Source organism: Dromiciops gliroides, chromosome 4, assembly GCF_019393635.1.
Source record: "Dromiciops gliroides isolate mDroGli1 chromosome 4, mDroGli1.pri, whole genome shotgun sequence".
NCBI lineage: Eukaryota > Metazoa > Chordata > Mammalia > Microbiotheria > Microbiotheriidae > Dromiciops > Dromiciops gliroides.
In genome coordinates, this window is record NC_057864.1 from 161,844,058 (window position 1) to 161,866,870 (window position 22,813).

Consider the following 22,813-nt stretch of genomic DNA (forward strand, 5'->3'; position numbering starts at 1 on the left):
TAGTTGTTTCTCTCTAGCTTTGTTTCTTGTGCCATCACCATCCATCCACCTCTTTGTCTCTCTCTGTCTCTGCCTATGGGGCCATCACCTGTCTCTCTCTTTTTCTCTCAGTCTTTGTCTCTATTGTGCCATCCTCTGTCTCTTTGTTTCTGCCTCTGCCTCTTTCTGTCTCATAGAATCTCATCATAGGAATAGACCTCAGAGGTTATCTTACTCAGTCTGTATTGGGGCAGGACCCTACATACAACATTCCTGCCAGATGCTTGAACAGCTTCTCCTTGGAAGTGTCCAGTGATGGACAGCAACCCACCACTGCTGGGAGGAACCCAGCCCACTTGTCCCCAGTTTTGATTGTTAGAAAGATGAAATCTGTATCTCCACCATTTCTCTAAATCTCTCTTAGTTCTGTTTCCCCAAAACAAGTCTAATACTCCTCCCATAGCTCTTCAGATTATCCACCCCCCCCCCCCCCCGCCCCCCCCAGGTAATGAAGGTTAAGTGACTTGCCCAGGGTGACACAGCTAGTAAGTGTCAAGTGTCTGAGGCTGGATTTGAACTCAGGTCTTCCTGAATCCAGGGCTGGTGCTTTATCCACTGTGCCATGTAGCTGCCCCTCTTCAGATTCATGAAGCAGCTCTAAGGTCCTCCTTCGCTCTTCTCTTCTATAGGCTAATTACCCTCAAGTTCCTTCATGGTCTCTCGGCTTGCTATTCCCAAGGCTCCCCTTCTTTGGCTGCTCAGGAGTTTGTCAATCAATGTCCCTTTAAAAATGTGGTGCTTAGATATTGTTTGATGAAGAACTGTGAATGACTTAACTATTCTCAATAATACAATGATCTGAGACAATCCCAAAGTACGATTGATGAAACACTACCCACCTCCAAAGAGAGAACTGATGTTGATGGAACACAGACTGAAGCATGCTATTTTTCACTCTTTCATTTTTTTCCTTTTCTTCAACTTTTCTTGTACAAAATGACTAATATGGTAATGTTTTACATAATCGTACATGCATAACCCATATCTGATTGCTTGCTGCCTCAGGGAGAGGGGAGGGAGGGAGGGAAGGAGGGATAAAAATTGGAACTCAAAACTATAAATAAAAATGTTTATTATTAAAAAAATAAATGTGGTGCTCAGAATCCAAAGCAATTTCCGAAGTGGTCTGACTGGCTCAGGGAATGGTGTGGGACTGTTGCTTCCCTCTACATGGGTCCCTGCTTTGGCTAGAGCCTATACTGGTTTTGTTTTTTTTCTTTTTCTTTTTTAGTGAGGCAATTGGGGTTAAGTGACTTGCCCAAGGTCACACAACTAGTAAGTATTAAGTGTTAAGTGTCTGAGGCCAGATTTGAACTCAGGTACTCCTGACTCCAGGGTTGGTGCTCTATCCATTGCGCCACCTAGCTGCCCCTGGGCCTATACTGGTTTTGATTGTTGTGTTGTACTTTTCTACTTTATTCTTTTAAAATCTCCAGGTCTTTTTATGTGGATTCTGTTTCAGTCTCCATTTCTCTATCTTAGCCCTCTTCTTCATTTCCATCCTTGGTGACTGGGCTTTGCTCCATCTACTGAGTTCCCAGAGGGGATTTGCTGTTTCCTGCCCTTACTCCCTTGCTGGCTGGGTCTGTTCCTTGTTATCTGTCTCTACAAAAGTCAGTTTCTCACCTGCAGGTATGTGGGATTCCAGGCCCTGAGAAGGTCCTTTTGCCCTATCTCCACCCAAATTGCTGCCCAACCCTCTGGCTAATACCTAACAATCCACCCTTAGAGAGTCATTCTTTTGTCTTCGGAGTTTATTCCTAGTAAAAACATTACTTAGAGAAACAACACCTTGTAGGTGTATTAGTCACACCCGAGTGCGAGTGAGTGTATTAGAGGTTTTTTTTTTTTTTTCCCAAGGGTAGGTTTTGAGAGAGAGGGAAGAGGAGAGGAGAGAAGAGACAGAGACAGGGGAGAGAGAGAGACAAAGAGAGAGGAGAGAGGAGAGGAGAGAGACAGAGACAGAGACACAGAGACAGAAAGACAGAGAGAGACAGAAAGACAAAGAGACAGAGAAGAAGAAGAAGAAGAAGAAGAAGGAGAAGGAGGAGGAGGAGGAAGAGAGGAGAGGGGGAGAGGGAGACAGAGGGGAGAGAGAGAGAGAGAGAGAGAGAGAGAGAGAGAGAGAGAGAGAGAGAGAGAGAGAGAGAGCGAGCGCCTGAAAACAACACCTGGTCTACATTGTGCTAGGTTCTGGGAACACAAAGACAGAAATAAAGGATTATAAAGCTTACATTTTGCGGTGGGGGTGGGAAAGGTTGTTTCACAGCATGTATACACATAAATACAATGTGTCCCAAAAGTCTTAGTGGAATTTTAAGTTTATTTTCCTTATAGTAAGGAAAATTGAAAAATCGGAGCATTAGGAAAGGTTATAAAGAGGATGGCACCTGAGCTAGGCTTGGAAAAAAGACTAGGATTCTGTGGGGCAGAGACAGAGGAGTACTGCATGTTCTGGGTGTAATGGGGGGATATGGGGTACGGGGTGGATTAGGGTTGGGGTTCTTAGGAATTCCTCTTTAAAGAATTACACCCTCTTGCACACAAAACATAGTTAGAATAAAGTGATAGTTTATTTAGGAGCAAGAGAAGGGAAGGGTGGGGGGAGGGAAACCATGAAAGAAATCCTTGGACTTTTCATGGGGAGACAGGCACAAAGCACATGGCTCAGAGGTACCAAATCTTTCCGAACAGGAGGAAGGTACTTTTATAGAGGACTGATGGGGGTGGACCATCTGCCCGTGAAAAGTTCCTTTAGTGAGAGAGGACCATCCCCCACTGGTGGTAGCTGGGGGAATTGGGTGAGCAGTGGAGGACCATCCCCTACTGGTAGTGACTAGAGGAATTGGGTGAGGGGTGGCTACGGATCCCTCTTCAGAACACAAAGGCCGCAGCCACACCCAAATTTATCTCCCCAGGGTAAGGGAGACCAGAATGAAGGGTAGGAATCCCAAGCTAGCTCAGTCTGATTTGGTTCAGATTATCTCTCTAGGCGTTATCTGTCCTCTGGTTTAGTTTCTCAAGGAGACGGTTCCTTGATGTGCCCCAGAGAACTTCTGGGGTGCTCTGCACCCCATGACATGGGGCAGCTGGGTGGTGCAGCAGATAGAGTGCTAGGCCTGGGGCCCAGAAGACTCATCTTCCTGAATTCAAATTTTGCCTTAGATACTTATTTGCTAGGTGACCCTGAGCAAATGACTTTATCCTCTTTGCCTCAGTTTCCTCATCTTGTAAAATGAACCACAGAAGGAAATAGCAAACACTCCAATCTCTTCGCCAAGAAAACCCCAGATGGGGTCATGAAGAGTTGGACAGGACTGAAAAACAATTGAACAACAATCCTGTACATTCTAGATTTGGAGAATGGTTCATGAAAATGTAATCAGGAAGGAGAGTGAGCTCGGAAAGAAGCGAGTGGTCTAGTTTGTCCCGAAAGTAGAGTTTATATAGTGAAGTGGAATGAAAGAAAACTGGGGAGATAGGGAGAGCCATATTGAGGTCAGTCAGATGCTGAACCAAGGAGTTTATGCTTTGTCCCATAGGTAGAGGGAGCCACTGAAGGCTTTTGGGGCAGGTGAGTGACAGCCTGTAGAAAGAGCAGGTTGGCTGCCATGTGGAGGATGACTTGGAGAGGGGAGAACATGGATGAAGGGAATGTTATTGGCTGCTATTGAGTGGCAGTTAGGTGGCTTGGACACTTACTAGCTGTGTGGCCCTAGGCAAGTCACTTCACCCTGCTTGCCTATGAAAGAAAGAAAGAAAGAAAGAAAGAAAGAAAGAAAGAAAGAAAGAAAGAAAGAAAGAAAGAAAGAAAGAAAGAAAGAAAGAAAGAAAAAGAAAGGAAGGAAGGAAGGAAGGAAGGAAGGAAGGAAGAAGGCTATTTTGCAATAGTTTAGGAGAGAAGTGATGGAGGGCCTATGCTATGGTGGTAGCTGTGTGAATGGAGAGAAGAGGACAGGTGGGGAAAATGTTATGCAATGAAAATTGACAAAGCTTAGCAAGTAACTGGATGTGGGAGTGAGGGAATACTCATAGTAACTAGCTTTTCTAGACCACTTTAAGGTTTGCAAAGCACTTTACAAATATTATCTAATTTTATTCTCACATCTACTCTGGGAGGAAGTTGCTCTTATTATCTCCATTTTACAGATAGGAAAACTGAGGCTGAGAGAGGTTAAGTGACATACAAGTAGTAAGTGTCTGAGACTGTATCTGAATGGAGGTCTTCCCGACTCCAGGTCTATTGCCCTATCCATCAAGCCATCCTCTATTCACCTTTAAGAACCATCCTAAGGTTAGGCTGGTTCCTTTAATGAAAATAGGATAGTTTGTAGGATTAGCAGATGTAGTAGAGAAGAAAATTGGTTAGCAATTTTGAGTTTGAGATGTCTATATGCAGGAGGAGATAAGCAGGATGGTTTTGGAACCAGATGATAAGGATTTTGATTCCTGGTTCTTTTATTTATTTATAACTGGAATGAACCCAAGCGAATGGTTTCTCCTTTTCTAGGCCTCCTCAGTTTTCTCATTTGTTGGACAAGATGATTTTTTAAAACTAAATTTTTTTTTTTTTTGCAGGGCAATGAGGGTTAAGTGACTTGCCCAGGGTCACACAGCTCGTAAGTGTCAAGTGTCTGAAGTTGGATTTGAACTCAGGTCCTCCTAAATCCAGGGCCAGTGCTTTATCCACTGTGCCACCTAGCTGCCCCCTCTATCCTTAAATTCTTAAGGCCACAGGAGAGTAAGGGTCATCAGAGAAGTAGAAGGGGGAGGAAAGAGGATTTGGGGAGTGCTACAGATTTTAAGTGGGGCCATCCTGTCCATACATGAGGCATTGCTGCCATTTGGGTCCCCACACTGACCAGACATAACCACAGATTTGGGTCCAGATATAGCCAGGCTTTAAGCTTTGGTCCTCTGTGGGGTCCCAGTCTGGGCAAGGGGGAGCACTCAGTAGTTAGTTTGGAGTCGTCCTCACTGAGGAATTTCTCAGCCCAGAGCCCCTCTTCTTGGTGTGGGTCCCATTGTGGGTTTCTCTGAGCAGTGCTTCAGCTGGGGGATTCTCATTGTTCCTGCTTTCTCCCTCAGTGGCTGCTTGCTGATCTGGTAACTATGCTGCCCCTGGCCTGGGGGTAGAGGGCGGTGCCCACTGAGTCATAGCTGGGGCATTTGATCCTGGAAACCACTGGGTGAGTCACCCAGGATGGAAAGGGGGAGGGGGGGTAGTGGGAGGAAGGGGGAGGGAGTACTTTAATTGCTGGAGAAAAGGAGGGGGGTGCAGGGGAAGGAGAGTCAGGCAAAGAGCAGGAAGGGTGGAGCCCAACCTGAGGTGGGGGATGGGTAGAAGGCATGAAGAGGGCACCGAGGCTATAGAGAGAGAATTCTGAAAAGGGAGACAGGAAGAAACTTCACTCTCCCCCCCATTAACCCAACCCTCCTTCCTGAGGCTGGATTCTGCTCTACTTTTTGAGTAGAGTGTGAGAGACAGTGGAATATGTGAGATGAGGGGCTTAGAATAAAAAGTGTTGAAAACCCGAGGCCTGAGCCCTTTGGACCCTTTGCCCATTGGCCTGACCTTGACATGGGCTCAGTCATGGGAAGGTTGGTTAGGCTCACCCTGTCCTAGCCCCATTCTCAGTGATGAGATCAGGAAGTAGAGCCCTGGGTTGGGGAGAAGTAGGGGTGAGTAGGTTGGTCTGAAGGAAAATTCAAGATAACTATATTCTGTGCCCACTCACACTCTGGAGAGATGGGCAAGGCAGGGAAACACAGCCTGGGGCAAACAATTTTAGATTGACTCTGCTTCCCAACTTAATGGAATCATAGAATCTTGGATCTGGAATGGACCTTAGCACTATATAGAGGGATCGTGTGTGTGTCTTTCTTATGTCATTATACCTATCTATCTATCTATCTATCTATCTATCTATCTATCTATCTATCTATCTATCTATCTATCTATCTATCTATCTATCTTTTGGGGCAATGAGGGTTAAGTGACTTGCCCAAGGTCACACAGCTAGTAAGTGTCAAGTGTCTGAGATTGGATTTGAACTCAGGTCCTCCTGAATCCAGGACTGGTGCTTTATCCACTGCACCACCTAGCTGCCCTATGCTTATGTATTGTGCAGGAGAACTACTTTTGCATGTGTTTTTCAGAACTGAACCACTCTTTTTAATGATCTTTTAAAAAAAATTATTTTTTTGAGGGACAATGAGGGTTAAGTAATTTGCCCACGGTCACACAGGTAGTAAGTGTCAAGGGCCTGAGGCTGGATTTGAACTCAGGTCCTCCTGAATCCAGGGCCAGTGCTTTATCCACTGTACCACCTGGCTGCCCCCGAACCATCCTTAAATCTGAATTGGATCCCCATCTCTCACTGGAGAGAAAGCAGAGCACAGGGTGGGGGTGGCAGAGGTAGACAAAGCTTCTGGCAGGGGGACTCCCACAGAGGTTGGTAATTGGGCTTATGCTTGGTGGTAGTCTGTGGATTGGTGTGCTTTGTACATTTGTTTTTGTGGAGTTGTGAAGGAATCAGAATGGAAGAGAGGCCCAGGAGAGCAGCTGGGTCTTAAGTAGCTCAATTCAATTCAGTTCTTCAGGCTGCATTTTTATAAGCTTAGTGTCCAGAGGCAATAATAATTCCACTGTTTCCTGCTCTGGTCAGACCACATTTTGACTACTGTGGATTCCACACGTCCAGAACAGATCTTGTTGTCTTATCCTCCAAGCTTACCTTGCTTTCAGACTTCCCTGTTTCTGTCCACGGTACCATTATTGCTCCAGTCTCTTAGGTTCTCAACCTTGGTGTCATCCCTGACGCCTCATCACGGCACATAACCAACTAGTTGCCAAATTTAGCTGTTGCTACCTCCACAACATCTCTCACATCTGTCTGCTGTTCACTATTCTCATTGCCATAGTTCAGTCCCGCATCATCTGTCCCCTGGACTACTGCAAAGACCTTCTAATTGGTCTCCCTGACTCACCTTTCTCTTTTCTTTTTCTTTTTTTTTTTTTTTTGGTGAGGCAATTGGGGTTAAGTGACTTGCCCAGGGTCACACAGCTAGTAAGTGTTAAGTGTCTGAGGCTGGATTTGTCTGAGGCTGGATTTGAACTCAGGTACTCCTGAATCCAGGGCCGGTGCTTATCCACTGCGCCATCTAGCTGCCCCATCCTTTCTCTTTTCTAATAATTCTCCACACAGATGCCAATGTGATAGTTTTTTTACCAGTCTCTTTCCTACACAACAAACTCTATTGATTCTCAGTTGCTTCTAGAGTAAGATACATAACCTCCTCTGTATGACTTTTTTTTAAAGGAGTGTTTATTTTTTTAGTGAGGCAATTAGGGTTAAGTGACTTGCCCAGGGTCACACAGCTAATAAGTGTTAAGTGTCTGAGGCCGGATTTGAACTCAGGTACTCCTGACTCCAAGGCCAGTGCTCTATCCACTGCGCCATCTAGCTGCCCCCTCTGTATGACTTTTAAAACCCACTTGCAACTTGGCTCCAATCTTACTTTCCAGCCTCATTATACATTATTCTCCTTTCTGCACTCTTCAGTTTAACCAAACTAACCTCCTCTCTCTTCCTCACAGAGGATGATTCATCTCCCATCTTTGTGACTTTTTACTTCCTGGAGTATATTTCCTACTCAACCTCTGCCTTCAAAAATTCTTCTCTTTCTTCAAAATGAAGCTTGCAAACCAGCCTTTCCTGATTCTAAACTGCTATACATGCCTTCCCTAAACTACTTTGCTTTTATTCTCTATTTATTTAATAATAATAATAAACTACCTTTCTTTTATTTTGTATATGTCTATTTAATAATAACATTAGTGGGGCAGCTAGGTGGCCCAGTGGATAGAGAACCAGCCCTGGATTCAGAAGGACCTGAGTTCAATTCTGGCCTCAGACACTTAACACTTACTAGGTGTGTGACCCTGGGCAAGTCACTTAACCCCAATTGCCTACACACACACACACAAATAACATTAGCTAGCACTTATATAACCTTTGAAGGTGTGCAAAGCACTTTACAAATACTATCTCATTTAATATTATCCCCATTTTCTAGATGAGGAAACTGAGGCAGACAGAGGTTAAATGGTTATCAAGGATCACACAGGTGGTATGTGTCTGAGGTTGGATTTGAATTCAGGTCTTCCTGACTTCAGGACCAGTGTTTTATCCATTGTGCCACTCTCTTTGATCAATAGGGACTTCTTGGGGGGGGTTTGTTTGTTTTTTGTTTTTTTGATGGGGCAATGAGGGTTAAGTGACTTGCCCAAGGTCACACAGCCAGTTAAGTGTCAAGTGTCTGAGGCCAGATTTGAACTCAGGTCCCCCTGAATCCAAGGCCAGTGCTTTATCCACTGCACCACCTAGCTGCCCCCAATAGGGACTTCTTTATTTTTGTCTTTGTATCTCTAGTGCTTAGCATGGTGTCTGGCATATAGTAGGCACTTAATTAATGCTTATTGATTGATTATGTGCAGTTCTGAGGATCTCACATTTTAAAAGGAACATGACAAACTGGAGCTTATCCAGAGAAAGGTGACTAGTATGAAGAAAGGACTCCAAATCATGCCTTTCAAGGATCATCTGAAGGAACTAGGGTATAACCTAGAGAAGATTTTTTTTTCTGGGAGTGAGGAATAATAACTGTTTTCAAGTATCTGAAGGGTTATCTCATGGAAGATACATTAGACAGAGATTCATAGATTTAGAGCTGGATGGGACCAGCTGGGAGTTATTTCCTCCAACCCCCTAATTTTGTAGATTTGGAAAATGAGATTTGGAAATTTGCCCAAAAGTCACAGGGAGAATGAGTGGGAGAGCTGGAATTTGAACCCAATTCTTTGATTCCATTTTCAGCACTTGCTCTATTATATCATGTTGCCTCTCTTACTCACGTGTTCCATTTGGGTCCAGAGGGCAGAATTAGAAGCAACCCATTGGAAGTTATAGAGAAGTGGATTTAGACTTAATGTCAGGAAAAATCTTCCTAACATTTAGAGTTGTCTAAAGTGGAATGGGCTGCCTTGGAAGGGAATGAGTTCTCCCTCACTAATGTCTTCAAGCAAATCCTGGTTGACCAATTTATTGGGTTCATTGTAGAGGGGATTCTTGGTTAGGGGCAATTTGAGCTAGATGGTCCCTGCCTAGAGTCCTTTATTACACAGAATCTATTGTAGCCCCCTTTGGGTCCTGGGGAGGCAGGGTGCTATGCTATAGTTGAAAACATTTATTCAGTATTTTCTGTATGCAGTGCACTGAGCTAGGGATTGGGAGACATACAAAGCTGAGATATGATGACACAATCCCTTCCCTTGTGGAGCTTATGATTTCTTTCTTTCTTTCTTTCTTTCTTTCTTTCTTTCTTTCTTTCTTTCTTTCTTTCTTTCTTTCTTTCTTTCTTTCTTTCTTTCTTTCTTTCTTTCTTTCTTTCTTTTTTTTTTTTTGGTGAGGCAATTGGGGTTAAGCGACTTGCCCAGGGTCACACAGCTAGTAAGTGTCAAGTGTCTGAGGCTGGATTTGAACTCAGGTCCTCCTGATTCCAGGGCCGGTGCTCCATCCACTGTGCCACCTAGCTGCCCTGAGCTTATGATTTCTTAATGGGATAAGATACAACATGGGGAACACAATTCATTGTTCCTTTAAATTTTTAAAATCTATTTTTCACTAGATTTGTGATCTCATTGGTTTATAGAGTCCTTTATGAGGAACTTTCCTCTACTAATGCATGTCTCACCTTCTCTGCATAATCTTAGAGAGTTGCTTAAGGGCACTGAGTTCCTTTCCTGAGATCCTGTAGGGCTGTAGGGTTGCTACAGCCAGTCTAGTTAGAGGTGAGATAAGAACCTGGATTTTTTGATAGAGAGGACAGCTCTCAATCCACAGCAAGAGACTGCCTCTCAATATACAATAACAGATAACAATTATAGTGAGGTATAAAATGAAGCTAGAGGAGGAGAAACATTACTTATTGTAGGGGTCAGAGAAGGCTTTGTGGAGGAGGTGACATTTAAATTGGACTTTACAGGAAGAGAGGGCATTGAACTATCAGAGTATTTGTGGGGAGGGCATTCTAAGCACAGAGAACAGCATGAACAAAAGTATAGAGGTGGGAAAGGGTAGTTATATGGGGGACCGTGGAGAAAGACATGAGCCCAAATTGTATGGGATACAGTTTGACTGGATTAGATGGAAAAGTGTTGTGTGAGGAAAAGTGAAAAAATAAGGTGATGGCCCCCTCCAAATGCCAAAAAATAGCATGTAAAGGACTTTGACCCCAATTGAGAAATGGTCAAAGGATATGAACAGGCAGTTTTCAGATGAAGAAACCAAAGTTATCTATTGCCGTATGAAAGAAATGCTCCAAATCACTACTGATTAGAGAAATGCAAATTAAAACAACTCTGAGGTACCACCTCACACTTGGCAGATTGGCTAATATGATAAAAAAGGGAACTAATAAATGTTGGAGAAGCTGTGGAAAAATTGGAACACCAATGCGTTGTTGGTGGAGCTGTGAACTGATTCAACCATTCTGGAGAGCAATTTGGAATTATGCCCAAAGGGCTATGGGGCTGTGCATACCCTTTGATACAGCACTACTAGGTCTTTATCCCAAAGAGATCATAGAAAAGGGAAAAGGACCCACATGTAAAAAAATGTTTATAGAAGTTCTTTTTGTGGTGGCAAGGAATTAGAAATTGAGGGGATGCCCATTAATTGGAGAATGGCTAAACAAGTTGTGGTATATGAATATAATGAAATACTATTGTGCTGTAAGAAACGATGAACAGGCAGATTTCAGAAAAACCTGAAAGGACTTACATGAACTGATGTTGAGTGAGATGAGCAGAACCAGGAGAACATTGTACACAGTAAGAGTAATATTGTGTAATCAACTGTGATAGACTTAACTCTTCTCAGCAATACAATGATCCAAGATAATTCCAAAGGACTCATAATGGAAAATGCTCTCCATGTCCAGTAAAAAGAACTGTGAAATCTAGATACAGATTGAAACATACTGTTTCTACTTTTTGTTTTTTGTTTTCCTTTTTTGAAGGATTTTCCCTTTTGTTCTGATTCTTCTTATACAACATGGCTAATGCAGAAATATGTTTAATGTAATTGTACATATATAACCTATATCAGATTGCTTGCTGTCTTGGGGAGGGGGAGGGAGAAAAATCTGGAACTAGAAATCTTACAAAAACAAATGTTGAAAACTAAAAAAAAAAAAGGCACTAGTAAAAACAATGAACAAACAAAAAAAGAGTTTTGAATGCCAAACTAGGGAATTTTAACTTTACCTGATAAAAGTAGTAAGTCAGTTTCTTGGGAATTAGTTTGACATGTACTTGGGAGGGGTGGTGGTGGTACGTGGCAATGAACTAGGTTACCTCAGAGAGAGGATTCAGGATAATTGAAATAGTATTTCAAGTTGGAGTCAGAAGACAGTTCAGATTTTGACATTGAAACTTACTACTTTTGTAACTTTAACCAAGAGTTTCTTATTGATATCTTTTGTTTTTATATTACCTAAATTTCTCCCTATTTCCTTCCTCTTTTCCCCTCCTAGAGTTATCCCCTTTAAAAAAAAAAAGAAAAAAGAAGAAAAGAAAAAAAGCAGCAAACCTAGTCCTTACATTGGAAAAAAAATCCGACATTACATGGAATGTTCTACACCTGTGGGAAACTGACTCCCTTTCCTCTCAGGAAAAAGGTGAATGACATGGTGACCTGCCCTCCTTGGGGTCAAGCTTCATCTTTTTTTTTTTTTTTTTTTTTTTTTTAGTGAGGCAATTGGGGTTAAGTGACTTGCCCAGGGTCACACAGCTAGTAAGTGTTAAGTGTCTGAGGCCGGATTTGAACTCAGGTACTCCTGAATCCAGGGCCGGTGCTTTATCTACTGCGCCATCTAGCTGCCCCGTCAAGCTTCATCTTAATAATTTTGTAACATTTATTTGTGACTGTTTCGTGGTTGTTCATCCCATTTACATGGTTCTCATCATTTTTCTAACTGTATTTATTTCATTTTGTATCCATCAGTTCCTGTTAATCTTCTCACATTTCTCTCTGTTCATCATGTTCCATTGTTTCTCACAGCACAATAATATTCCAATGCATTCATGCATCATAATTTGTCTAGTCATTCTCCAACCAATGGGTATCTGCTTAGCCAAGTTTCTTATTCTCTCTGGACCTCATCTTCAAAATTGAATCAGTTTAATTATTTTCTAACACCCTTTCCTGCTTTCTAACCTATGACACTGTGAATCCTAGTATCTCCATTCACTGCCTTTCCTGGTCCCCATAAAAGCAGGGAGTCCTGGACATTCTGGCTCCCATGTAGTAATCTCCAAGCTGGACTATATAAGTGGCCCACTCCTGCCTCCTTTGTCTTCTCTTGCCCATCTCCAATTGAGGGACAGTAGGGAGTAGAGTATCTCTTCAGAATGTTTATCTCAATTTGACTTTTTAACAGATTTCCCCATTAGAAACTTAGGACAAAGGACCCCCCCCCCAAAAAAAAACCCACAACAACTACTGGCCACTAGATGGAAAGGTGTGAAAACCGTCGTGAGGAAGCCACACATACCCGAAGTCCTGCTGACATATTAAGGTTTGGGGACATATGTATTTCACATAGATCATACATGAAATAAACTTTTAGGTCCATTTGAGGAGTCAGCCACACCTTATAGTTCTTGGCAGTGTTTAATAATGGCTAATTGACTGACTGACTCTCCACCTTTTCCCAGCTGATTGGGTCCATTCCTAAGTTGGCAGCCAGAATACCTGGATGCTTGTTTTCTGGTAAAAAAAATTCATATGGGACAGGGCAGGGTTCCTCACAGGCCTCTAGGAGTATATACCTGGTTCTAGGGGTTTTCCTTGCCCCCTGCCAGCCTTCACCTCCAACTTTCCCTGGCAGCCTCTCCAAGAATGCCAGACTGGCTGACTCTGGATAGGGAGGGGAAGAGAGGACTGGGTGGGTAGGTGGGGGGTGGCCAGGAGCCAGGTTCTAGAGGGATCAGGTTAGGACAGGTTGGCTTCCCCTGAAATGCTAAGTAGGGACCAGCAGGGCTGCTGTATAAATCTTCAACACTGTCAACCCTGTTCTCTTCTCACTTCTGCCTGAAAGCCTTCCTGCTGCCTTAACGAGGTAAGTCCTTTGCCGCTGAGAGTTTGAGAGGGAAGGGGACTGAAAAAAGAAAGGGGCCGGCACTTTTAAACAATCGTTTAGTCTCTCCTCTTCTGTCTCTCTTTTCCTCGGACCCCCTTTGTGGGGGTCTTTCAGTCTGGGCCCCTCTCTGAAATCTCTCAGCCCAGGTATCAGGTAGAAGGAAGAAGATGGTGACTCTTTGAGGAGCCCAGCAAGGGCCTCCCTCCCTCCCCAGCTTCTTTTGAAGAACAAGAGATCTTTTGTTTTGTTTTGTTTTTTGTTTGTTTTTTTTTTGCAGGGCAATGGGGGTTAAGTGACTTGCCCAGGGTCACACAGCTAGTAAGTGTCAAGTGTCTGAGGCCGGATTTGAACTCAGGTACTCGTGAATCCAGGGCTGGTGCTTATCCACTGAGCCACCTAGCCGCTCCTGTAGGCCCCTTTAAAAGCAGGGATCGTGGCAGTTTATATTCTAGCTGGCAAAAACAAGACATTTATATGTATCTAGTGGAATAGCAATGGCCCTGAACAAGGGGCTGGGAGCCCTTGGAATGCCATCTCCCTCATGGTGGGGAAGGCTCTCTCAGCTACGGACGCTTCTGGCTCTCTTTCCATCTCTCTGGGTCTGTCTCTTTCCCTCTCTCTCATCTCAGCCTGCGGAATGATGGGAATGCTGGTGGGCTAGAGGGAAATAAGGGTGATCTGGACTGGGCTAAGGCTGTGGATATTGGGGCTGTGGCCACTGCCACAGCCAGAGCCTAAAAGGATGAGGAGGAGACTTAAGGAATCCTGACTCCTTATGGGCTATTGGAATAGCCTCAGGCTTTAGGCGATGATGGTGGTGGTGGTGAGTGGGGCTAAGGATCTGGTATGTGTCTGGGTGGAGCTGGGCCCTGATGGATAACGGGATAGGGATAACAGGGCCCCATTTTTCTTCCCTACTGCTCCCTCCCACTCATTCCAACCAGAACTGGCTGGAGTAGGCCACTGTGTGTCTCTCTGCCTCTAACGCCAGATTCCTCTGGCTACACCCTTGGATCTAACCTGCCTGGATTGGTTTGGGCCTGTTCAGAGGCCCAGGACTTAGATGAGAGGACCTCTTAAGGGTTTTTTCTGTCCCAAGACATCTGATCCAATTCTTTTTTCTTTTTTGGTGAGGCAATTGGGATTAAGCGACTTGCTCAGGGTCATACAGCTAGTGTCAAGTGTCTGAGGCCGGATTTGAACTCAGGTCCTCCTGAATCCAAGGCCAGTACTCTATCCACTGCACCACCTAGCTGCCCCATCTTATCCAGTTCTAATCCCACTGATAGGAAATCTTCCTTAGAATGCAGAAGCTTTGCTTGTCAGACCATCCCCCCTCACACTTCAAACTTACTGAGTACATCTTGTGTGGGGAAAGAATTCAAGAGGGAAAAGGGTGACAGAGGGAGCTCACAGCATGATGGGAGAAATACAGACCCTACCCTCAGGGAGCCCCCGTATGATGGGGAAGAGAGAGAGAGCTCCTATGCTCAGAAAGAGGTCTGATAAGATTGATTGTATATTGGGTGAAGAGCAGGGGAGGCCTGAAGGGCTTGGATGACATAACAAGATTCTTGGGGAACCCTGGGGGTGGGGTACCTCCTCTGCTCTGGGAACCTCCTGATCTGTTATCTCTACCTCTCCAGGTCCCAAGATGAGCAGTTCCCTGGAGCAAGCTCTGGCTGTGATGGTCTTTACCTTCCACAACTACTCGAGTAAAGAGGGTGACAAATTCAAGCTGAGCAAGGGGGAGATGAAGGAGTTGTTAAAGAATGAGCTCCCCAGCTTTGTCGGAGTGAGTAGGGTTCCTTAGGTCTGGGGCTCTGGCAATCAATTTGTACTCAGGCTCCCTCTCTCCTATTCCCCCCTTTGGCTAGGTCTAAGGGGAATGGAGGGGAGGCGGTTGTTGACGGGAAGGACGTACAGAAAGAAAGGGTCCAAATGAATTCCCCTCAATTTATTTATTCATTTGATTCACTCATTTAAGTTCGTAATCTCAGAGAGAATACTGTGCTAATCAGTGGGATGAAAAACACACATGAACCCTGCTCTCAAGTTTGTGATAAAAGGAGAAAAACAACATTTGCACCAATAAGTATGAATCTAGGGAGAGTGGGAAGTGCTTTCAGCTGTGGGAAGGGGAATCATGGAAGAGGTGGCACCTGAACTGGGTTGGAAGCATACCTCAGAGGCGCTGAAGGAAGAAATCTTAGGAATTCAGAGGGCCAACAGACAAAATAATCCTCTGTTATTCCTTCGGCCGGCACAAATGATCCAAAATGACAGAAAACCCTTAAATCACTTTTGGCTTGGAAATATATGATGAGATTTTTTTTTTTTTTTTTTTGCGGGGCAATGGGGGTTAAGTGACTTGCCCAGGGTCACACAGCTAGTAAGTGTCTGAGGTCGGATTTTAACTCAGGTACTCCTGAATCCAGGGCCGGTGCTTTATCCACTGTGCCACCTAGCCGCCCCCATGATGAGATTTTTTTTTTTTTTCCGATTACTCTTCATTCAGCAGATCTACCTGCCTACTTCTGTTTAGTCCTTAGTCATTTCCTGAGCTCACAATGACTCTGAAAGTGAGAGGAGAGAGTTATCAGAGACAGGTAGGGGGAGGATACCTGAGAAGGGAGGAAAGTCAGTCTGAGATTAAGAATCTGCTTTGAGGAATAGAAGATTTACTGCATGGGTATTCCCCCCACCCTCAGTATGGGAAGCTAGGTGGAGTAGTGGATAAAGCATTGGGCCTGAACTGAGGAAGACCTGAGTTCAAACCTGGCCTCAGATACTTATTAGTTGTATGACCCTGCACAAGTCACTTAATCCTGTTTGCCTCAGTTTCCTCATCTGTAAAATGAGAAGGAAATGGCAAACCACTCCATCATCTTTGCAAAGAAAATGGGATCACAAAGAGTCAGACATGACTAAAAAATGGCTAAAATTTTTTCTCATGTCCTTGGTTTTTTCCTGAACCAGGGCAGGTAGATTCTAAAGAGATCAAGCAACCAATTAGTCAGTAAATCAATTGACAAACATTTAATCAAATACTTTCTTCTGGGTGCTGTGCTAGATGTTGAGAACACAAAGAAAAAACAATGAAAACAGTCCCATGTCCTCAAGGAACTTGGATCCAATTGGAGAAGACATGTCCAGCTATAAGCAGGGCAGAACAGAGGGATGAGTATTGGACTTGGAGTCTCTGGTAGCTGAATTCATATCCTAGCTCTGCCATTTAGCATTTGTGTGACCTTGGGCAAGTCACTTGACCCTGATTGCCTTGAAAAAAAAAAAATAAGGTCAGCATGGCTGGATTGTAGATTTAGGGAAGGGGAGTAATGTATAAAGAAGCTGGAGAGTAGACTGGGGCCAGATGGTGAAGGGCTTTAAATGAAATCAATAAAATACTCATCTTGTCTGGATGGATAGGGTTGTGAGGTGGGTATAGGTAGGTGCTGAACCGAGGAGTGGAGCCCAGGGAAAGTCGTAGGATCAGGTCATTTGGAACTGGAAGGGCTTGTAAAGATCACATAACCCAACCTTTATTTTACCTGCGAGGTAACTTTCCCAACCAAGGACACAGAGGTAGAAAGCAGATGTGAACTCAGAGTTTCTGGCTCCCGAGCTAGTGCTTTCTAAATATTGCAGCATGATGTTGGCTTCGGTTCTCCCAGGCATGACCGCATTCCCTTCTCATTTCAGGGAGAGGTGGATGAAGAGGGGCTGAAGAAGCTGATGGGGAATTTGGATGAGAACCGTGACCAGGAGGTGGACTTCCAGGAGTACGCAGTCTTTTTGGCCCTGATCTCCATGATGTGTAATGACTTTTTCAAGGATTGTCCTGACCGTCCTTGAAATAGCATACCCCAGGGGGCAGCTAGATGGTGCAGTGGATAAAGCACCGGCCCTGGAGTCAGGAGTACCTGAGTTCAAATTTGGCCTCAGACACTTGACACTTGCTAGCTGTGTGACCCTGGGCAAGTCACTTAACCCCCATTGCCCCGCCAGAAAAAGAAAAAGAAAAGAAATAACATACCCCTTCCCACTCCCCTGCCCTACTCTACTTCCCAAGACATCTTTCTAGCCCTGGGCTCAGTGCATTGTTTGTTTTATATTCAATAAAGGCTACTTTGAAGACAGAGTTATGGCTGCAAAGTGACATCTTCTAGAACAATGTTGATTAAACTCTTCTATCCTTAGCCTTTGAACCAAGGTGGCCCCAGGGCTGACCCAATTCCCTTTGACTCATCCAAGATCTCTTGGATAGACCATGCAGCCTCAACTCCCAGTTCCAGGCCCAGACTGTCCTTTGGTATAGAATCCACTCTCCCGTATGGCTGCTTAGGGCCTCCTCACAATGATTTTGCCCTTGCCCCCAAACCCCATTTCAGTGTGAGGGGAGTGTATATGTATAGGAGGAATGTAAAGTGATGTAGAAGAAAGGGAAGACTTGGGGAACAGAAGAAGAGAGTAACAGTAGTTCCCATATACGTGTCATACCCTGACCCTTCCCTGGTTCCATTTCCTTAATCATTTGCCCTCATAGGGAAGAGAAACCATGCTTCTTGGGGGAAGTTTCAGATTTCTACTTGCCATGTGGAATCAGGCAGACATCTGGTTGCCTCATGTATTCTCTTTGGAGTTCTCTAATTCATCTTCCTTTCCCCAAATGGAATCACTGACTTCAGAAAAGCCTTAGACTAGGGGCAGCTAGATGGCGCAGTGGATGGAGCACTGGCCCTGGATTCAGGAGTACCTGAGTTCAAATTTGGCCTCAGACACTTAACGCTTACTAGCTGTGTGACCCTGGGCAAGTCACTTAACCCCAATTGCCTTACTAAAAAAAAAAAAAGTAAACAAACAACAAAAAAAGAAAAGCCTTAGACTGCCCTTCCACCTGATTTCTTTTAGACCCTAGGCATATAGGAGAGCATCTGGGGATTCTGAATCCTTCCTGACTTTCCCTAAGGTCAACCCCACAGGTGTTCCCACAGAGTGGAGAGGCTGCCTTCACCCACTCGGCATCTTTAACATTTAATCACACTAATTGCCCCTAGCCTAGCTTCTCTGATACCCTCTGGGTGTTTGGCAAAAATCGCTTTCCCCTTTTCAGATCCAGTAATACTCCTGAGCTTCCTTCGGATCCCATTCAGCATTGATTTAGGCAAATGGAAGAGTTAAAGGTTAGCTTTGAGCGTGGACCTCTCTCTCAATGTCTATGGTCCCCCTTGGAACTCCATCTTAGTTAAGGTGGATGAAAAGGTTTAAAGAAATCAGTGTTAATGCCAGCTTCTAGACCAAGGTTTGCTTAACCTTTTGTTCATGGGCTCCCTAAGGAGTCAGTGGATAGGTTTCAATGGGTCTATAAACTTATATGGAAAAAATTATATTTTTATTGCAATTTAATTGGTTTCCTTTGGAGTCATAGGTCTTATTTTATGAATTTAAAAACATTCTTCTGAAGGGGAATCCATAAGCTTCACCAGACTTTCAAAGGGTCCATGACACAAAAAGGTTAACAACCCCTGCTTTAACCCATTCTCACATCGGCATCATATGGCTTTTGGCTTTTAGAGGGTCCATAGGCACTTAATAAATATTTTTTGACTAGCTTACTTTCTCAACTTTTGAGTTGCTCCTGACCAAGGATCCCCTCTTACAACATACCCAATAAATTGGTCAACCAGAATTTACTTGGAGACAGTAGTGAGGGAGAATCCATTCCCTCCCAAGGCAGCCCATTCTGCTTTGGATAGCTCTAAATATTAGCAAGATTTTTCTTGAACATCAAGCCTAAATCTGCTTCTCTATAACTTCCAATGGGTTGCTTCTAATTCTGCCCTCTGGAGCCAAATGGAACATATGAGTGAGAGAGGCAACATGATGCAATAGAGCAAGCACTGAAAATAGAATCAGAGAATTGAGTTCAAATGCCAGCTCTCCCACTTATTCCCCCTGTGACTTTGGGCAAATCTCTGGATATAATTTTTCACATCTATAAAATTAGGGAGTTGGATGAGGTGACCTCTAGCTGGTCTATGATCCCAAATCTAAGGCATCTTCCATGAGATAGCCTGATGAGAGAGGGAGGTTTGTTCTAGGATGTCTTCCATGGCCACATCTGTTTTTTTGAACAGTCTTAGGCTCTCTATTCAGATTTTCTTCAATTACTATAAATAGGATTAGATAAGACAGGGGTGAGGGAGATCATCATAAGAAATATACCTTATTTGATAGAGGAGAGAGGGAGATGGTCTGGGGGAAGTGATGATAGTAGGAAAATATTTGGGGGGACATATGAGAGAAAGTAGAATCGTGGGTGAACAAATATGTTGGAGACTGTTGGGGAGAAGGCTGGGGATGTGTGGGTGGCAGAGAAATTTTGAGAGGTGTTGGGGAGGAGAAAGGTCTGTAGGCATGTGGGGAGGAATAGGGAAAGGCAGAGGTCTAGGTATGTTGGGGAGACAGTGTCAGGAGGGAGAGATTCAGAGTTTATAATTATGGTGCTGAGGCAAAATAGCCCTTTGCTCCAAGAAGTAATTTTAGTTCGGTTCTTTGCCTGTAAGCAGATTAAGACTGAATTGTTCTCTTTTCCCCTACTCTTCTTCCCCTTCTCTATACTCCATTTTCATACCCCTTCTACCATTCTACCATTAACCCCTTTCCCTGGAGCTTTGGCCCATTGTAAGACCCCCTCAGTGTGGTTGTGGGACTCTTCTCCATGTTCCTAGATCCTTTCTTTCTCCTTCTCAACAGCAGGTGTAGAGTTGGCTTCCCTCTGATGGGCCACATCTAGAAAGAATTATTTCTTCCCCTTTTCAAGCCTAGTCTCCTACCCCAAGGCTCTACTTGTGCATGTGTATTGCGTAGTGGTGGTGTTATCTGATCTCTTTTCTTTCATTATATCATCCTTTCCTCTCTCCTTCCTACTCCCTCTTGCTTTAAGGCCAACAATACCAGCTGCTGCTTCTGGATCAAGATAAGGCAGGGGAAAGGCTTTGAGTGCCTTGAATATCTGGACATCAAACAGACTTTTTGCAAAGGGAATCCGGCTACCTTTTGGTCCAACTGATCCTTTCCTTCCCTCTCTTGAGCCAGTAAAATGTGTTCTACTTCCTAAGGGGACTGAGTGTTTGGAAGGGATCTGACTGTTAGATTCTGCCAAGATACAGTGACTAGAGAGGACTGGCTTTGAGGCTGGGGGTGGTGAGTGGTTATTCTCAGTGTTAAAGACACTATAAGTGGGAAAACAGATTGAGAACTGACCTTGGAATCAGGAGATTTGGGTCCAAGCCCTCTTGACACATACCAGTTGTGTGACCCAGAGCAAATCACTCAAAACATCTTAGGTCCCACAGACGACTTTCCAAGACTAGCGACTGATCTGCAATTTATAATCTGCAGGTCTAAGAGGGGTTTGGCTCATCTAATGTTTCCCACAACAATGGCATCTCGGGTCTGCTAGTGCCCCTTCCAAAAGGAGGTGGTTGTAAAGCTTTTGATTCTGCTCAATGCAAATATTACTTCCTATAAGAGGTGACTTTTCCCCAGTTTCTTGTGCTCGCCTCCTACCCTTGAAAATAACTTGGCATTTATTTATCTGTGTATGTGTTATTTCTCCCTGCTAGTATGTAGAAGGGCAGATAGAGGGGTTACAGGTTAGCCTTTCCCAACCTCTATACACATCTTAGTCATCCAATGAAAAGATTAAAGAAATCAATATTTTTGTTGAGTACTCCCTTTTTGTTTTCCCCCCAAGCTATTTTAAAAAAAATAATTGCTTTAAAAGTATGTTTTAATTGATATCTTTTGCATTAAAAAATCACCACAATTTCCCCCACCATCCTTCCCCATAGCCACCCCATATGACAAACAATATTTTTGAAGACCAAAAGAAAAAAAAGAAGTGGAAAATATCAAGCAAAACTGATCAATACAAGTCTGAAAATATGTGCAATATATTCACGGATCTCTCACCTCTGCAAGGAGGTTAGGAAGGAGGCATGTCTTATCATCTCTCTCTCTCTCTCTCTCTCTCTCTCTCTCTCTCTCTCTCTCTCTCTCTCTCTCTCTCTCTCTCTCTTTCTCTCTCTTTTTGCAGGTTAATGAGGGTTAAGTGACTTGCCCAGGGTCACACAGCTAGTAAGTGTCTAGTATCTGAGTCTGAACTCAGGTCCTCCTGAATCCAGGGTCGGTGCATTATCCACTGCACCACCTAGCTGCCTCCTCATATCTCTTTTTTTGAGTTACACTTGTTCTGTCTCTGTAATTTTGCAACATTCCCTCTTGACTTTTTTTTTGGTTGTTCTTTCTATTGGCATTGTTTCCATTATCATGTATATTGTTTTCTTGATTCTGCTTACTTCACTTAGCAGCAATTCATGTAGATCTTTCCATTCTTACTTGTATTTATCACATCCATTACAGCATAATAATATTCCATTACGTTCAAGTACCACAATTTGTTTAGCCATTCCCCAATCAATGGGCATTCACTTTGTTTCCAATTCTTTGCTGCCACAAAAAGTACTACTATAAATATTTTATTGTATATGGTGATTTCTTATCAATGGCCCAGGAGTGGAGCCTATGGGTCAAAGGATATGGGCGTTTTAGTCGCACATGGTAAGCTATTAATAAATGGCCATTCAATTGAATTAAATTGACTCAGCACCAAATTGACTGTATTTGCTACCTCAGCCAGAGGTTGGGAGGAGGCTGAGTTTCTTAGGGATAGAAGTCTAGAAAAAGCCTCTTTAGTCCCCTGGCCAGTGAAGGAGGACTGTCTAGGATAGCGACTTTTACTCACTTGTTCCTTCCCAATCCTAAATCTTCTGTCCTCCCAAGAGTGGAGGGAAGAAGGTGTTTTTCTGTGGGATTTTGTGGGATTGGGTTGCTGGAAGTAGGGAAGGCTACCTCTTTCATTAATGAAGATAAGAAGTTACACCAAGTAGTACCTGTTGGCCATCAGTAAACCTTCCCTATCTGAAAAGAAATTAAATTCCTGAATTTATCATGCATGTGCATGTAAGAAATCAAAGAGAATGATAATTTTTTTTTGTGAGGCAATTGGGGTTAAGTGACTTGCCCAGGGTCACACAGCTAGTAAGTGTCAAGTGTCTGAGATTGGATTTGAACTCAGGTCTTCCTGAATCCAGGGCTGGTGCTTTATCCACTGCGCCACCTAGCTGCCACCTAGCTGCCCCCTCCCCTATCTATTTTAGAATATTTCAACTATAATGATGATATCATTATTTGCCACTTATTTCCTGTACCCACTTGATAAACTTGCCATATCCTGTGGCAGAACAAACGTCTCAGCTTGGGAAGCCCTAATATAGACTTCAAAGGGGTTGTTGCTTATGCCATCAGGAAATTGCTGGCCAGAGTCCTTCAGCTGTGGTTTCTTCCCTTGCCCCTTAGAACTTCTTTATGGGCGGTGGTTCCCTTGTCCCTCACCGCCCCCCCAAAAAAAACTGGTGCAAAGAGGTAGTACCTTGGTATGTCTAATTGGGGGGTTGGGGTGGCAGAGGGGGAATGACGCTATTGATATTCTTATAGTCTGTGA

The 22,813-nt window shown here is 43.8% G+C and overlaps 1 protein-coding gene across 2 annotated transcripts; it reads left to right on the forward strand.

The window, feature by feature from the left end:
• Positions 1-11,662: 11,662 nt before the first annotated feature.
• S100A2 (S100 calcium binding protein A2) lies at positions 11,663-17,379 on the forward strand. 2 transcript variants are annotated; one of them, XM_043963203.1, is made up of 3 exons: positions 11,663-11,781; positions 14,892-15,040; positions 16,948-17,379. In XM_043963203.1, exons 2-3 carry the CDS (start codon positions 14,900-14,902, stop codon positions 17,098-17,100), a joined length of 294 nt encoding a protein of 97 aa, XP_043819138.1. In that variant the 5' UTR covers positions 11,663-11,781; positions 14,892-14,899; the 3' UTR covers positions 17,101-17,379. The 2 variants fall into 2 exon arrangements, with proteins under 2 accessions (XP_043819138.1, XP_043819137.1); XM_043963202.1 differs by lacking the exon at positions 11,663-11,781 and adding an exon at positions 13,130-13,224.
• Positions 17,380-22,813: the final 5,434 nt, after the last annotated feature.

Excerpts from the sequence above, each read along its gene's own strand:
- S100A2 (XM_043963203.1), top strand. The coding sequence starts at position 14,900 with ATGAGCAGTTCCCTGGAGCAAGCTCTGGCTGTGATGGTCTTTACCTTC. Across the intron at positions 15,041-16,947 it reads AGCTCCCCAGCTTTGTCGGA|GGAGAGGTGGATGAAGAGGG; the intron begins GTGAGTAGGGTT and ends TTCTCATTTCAG.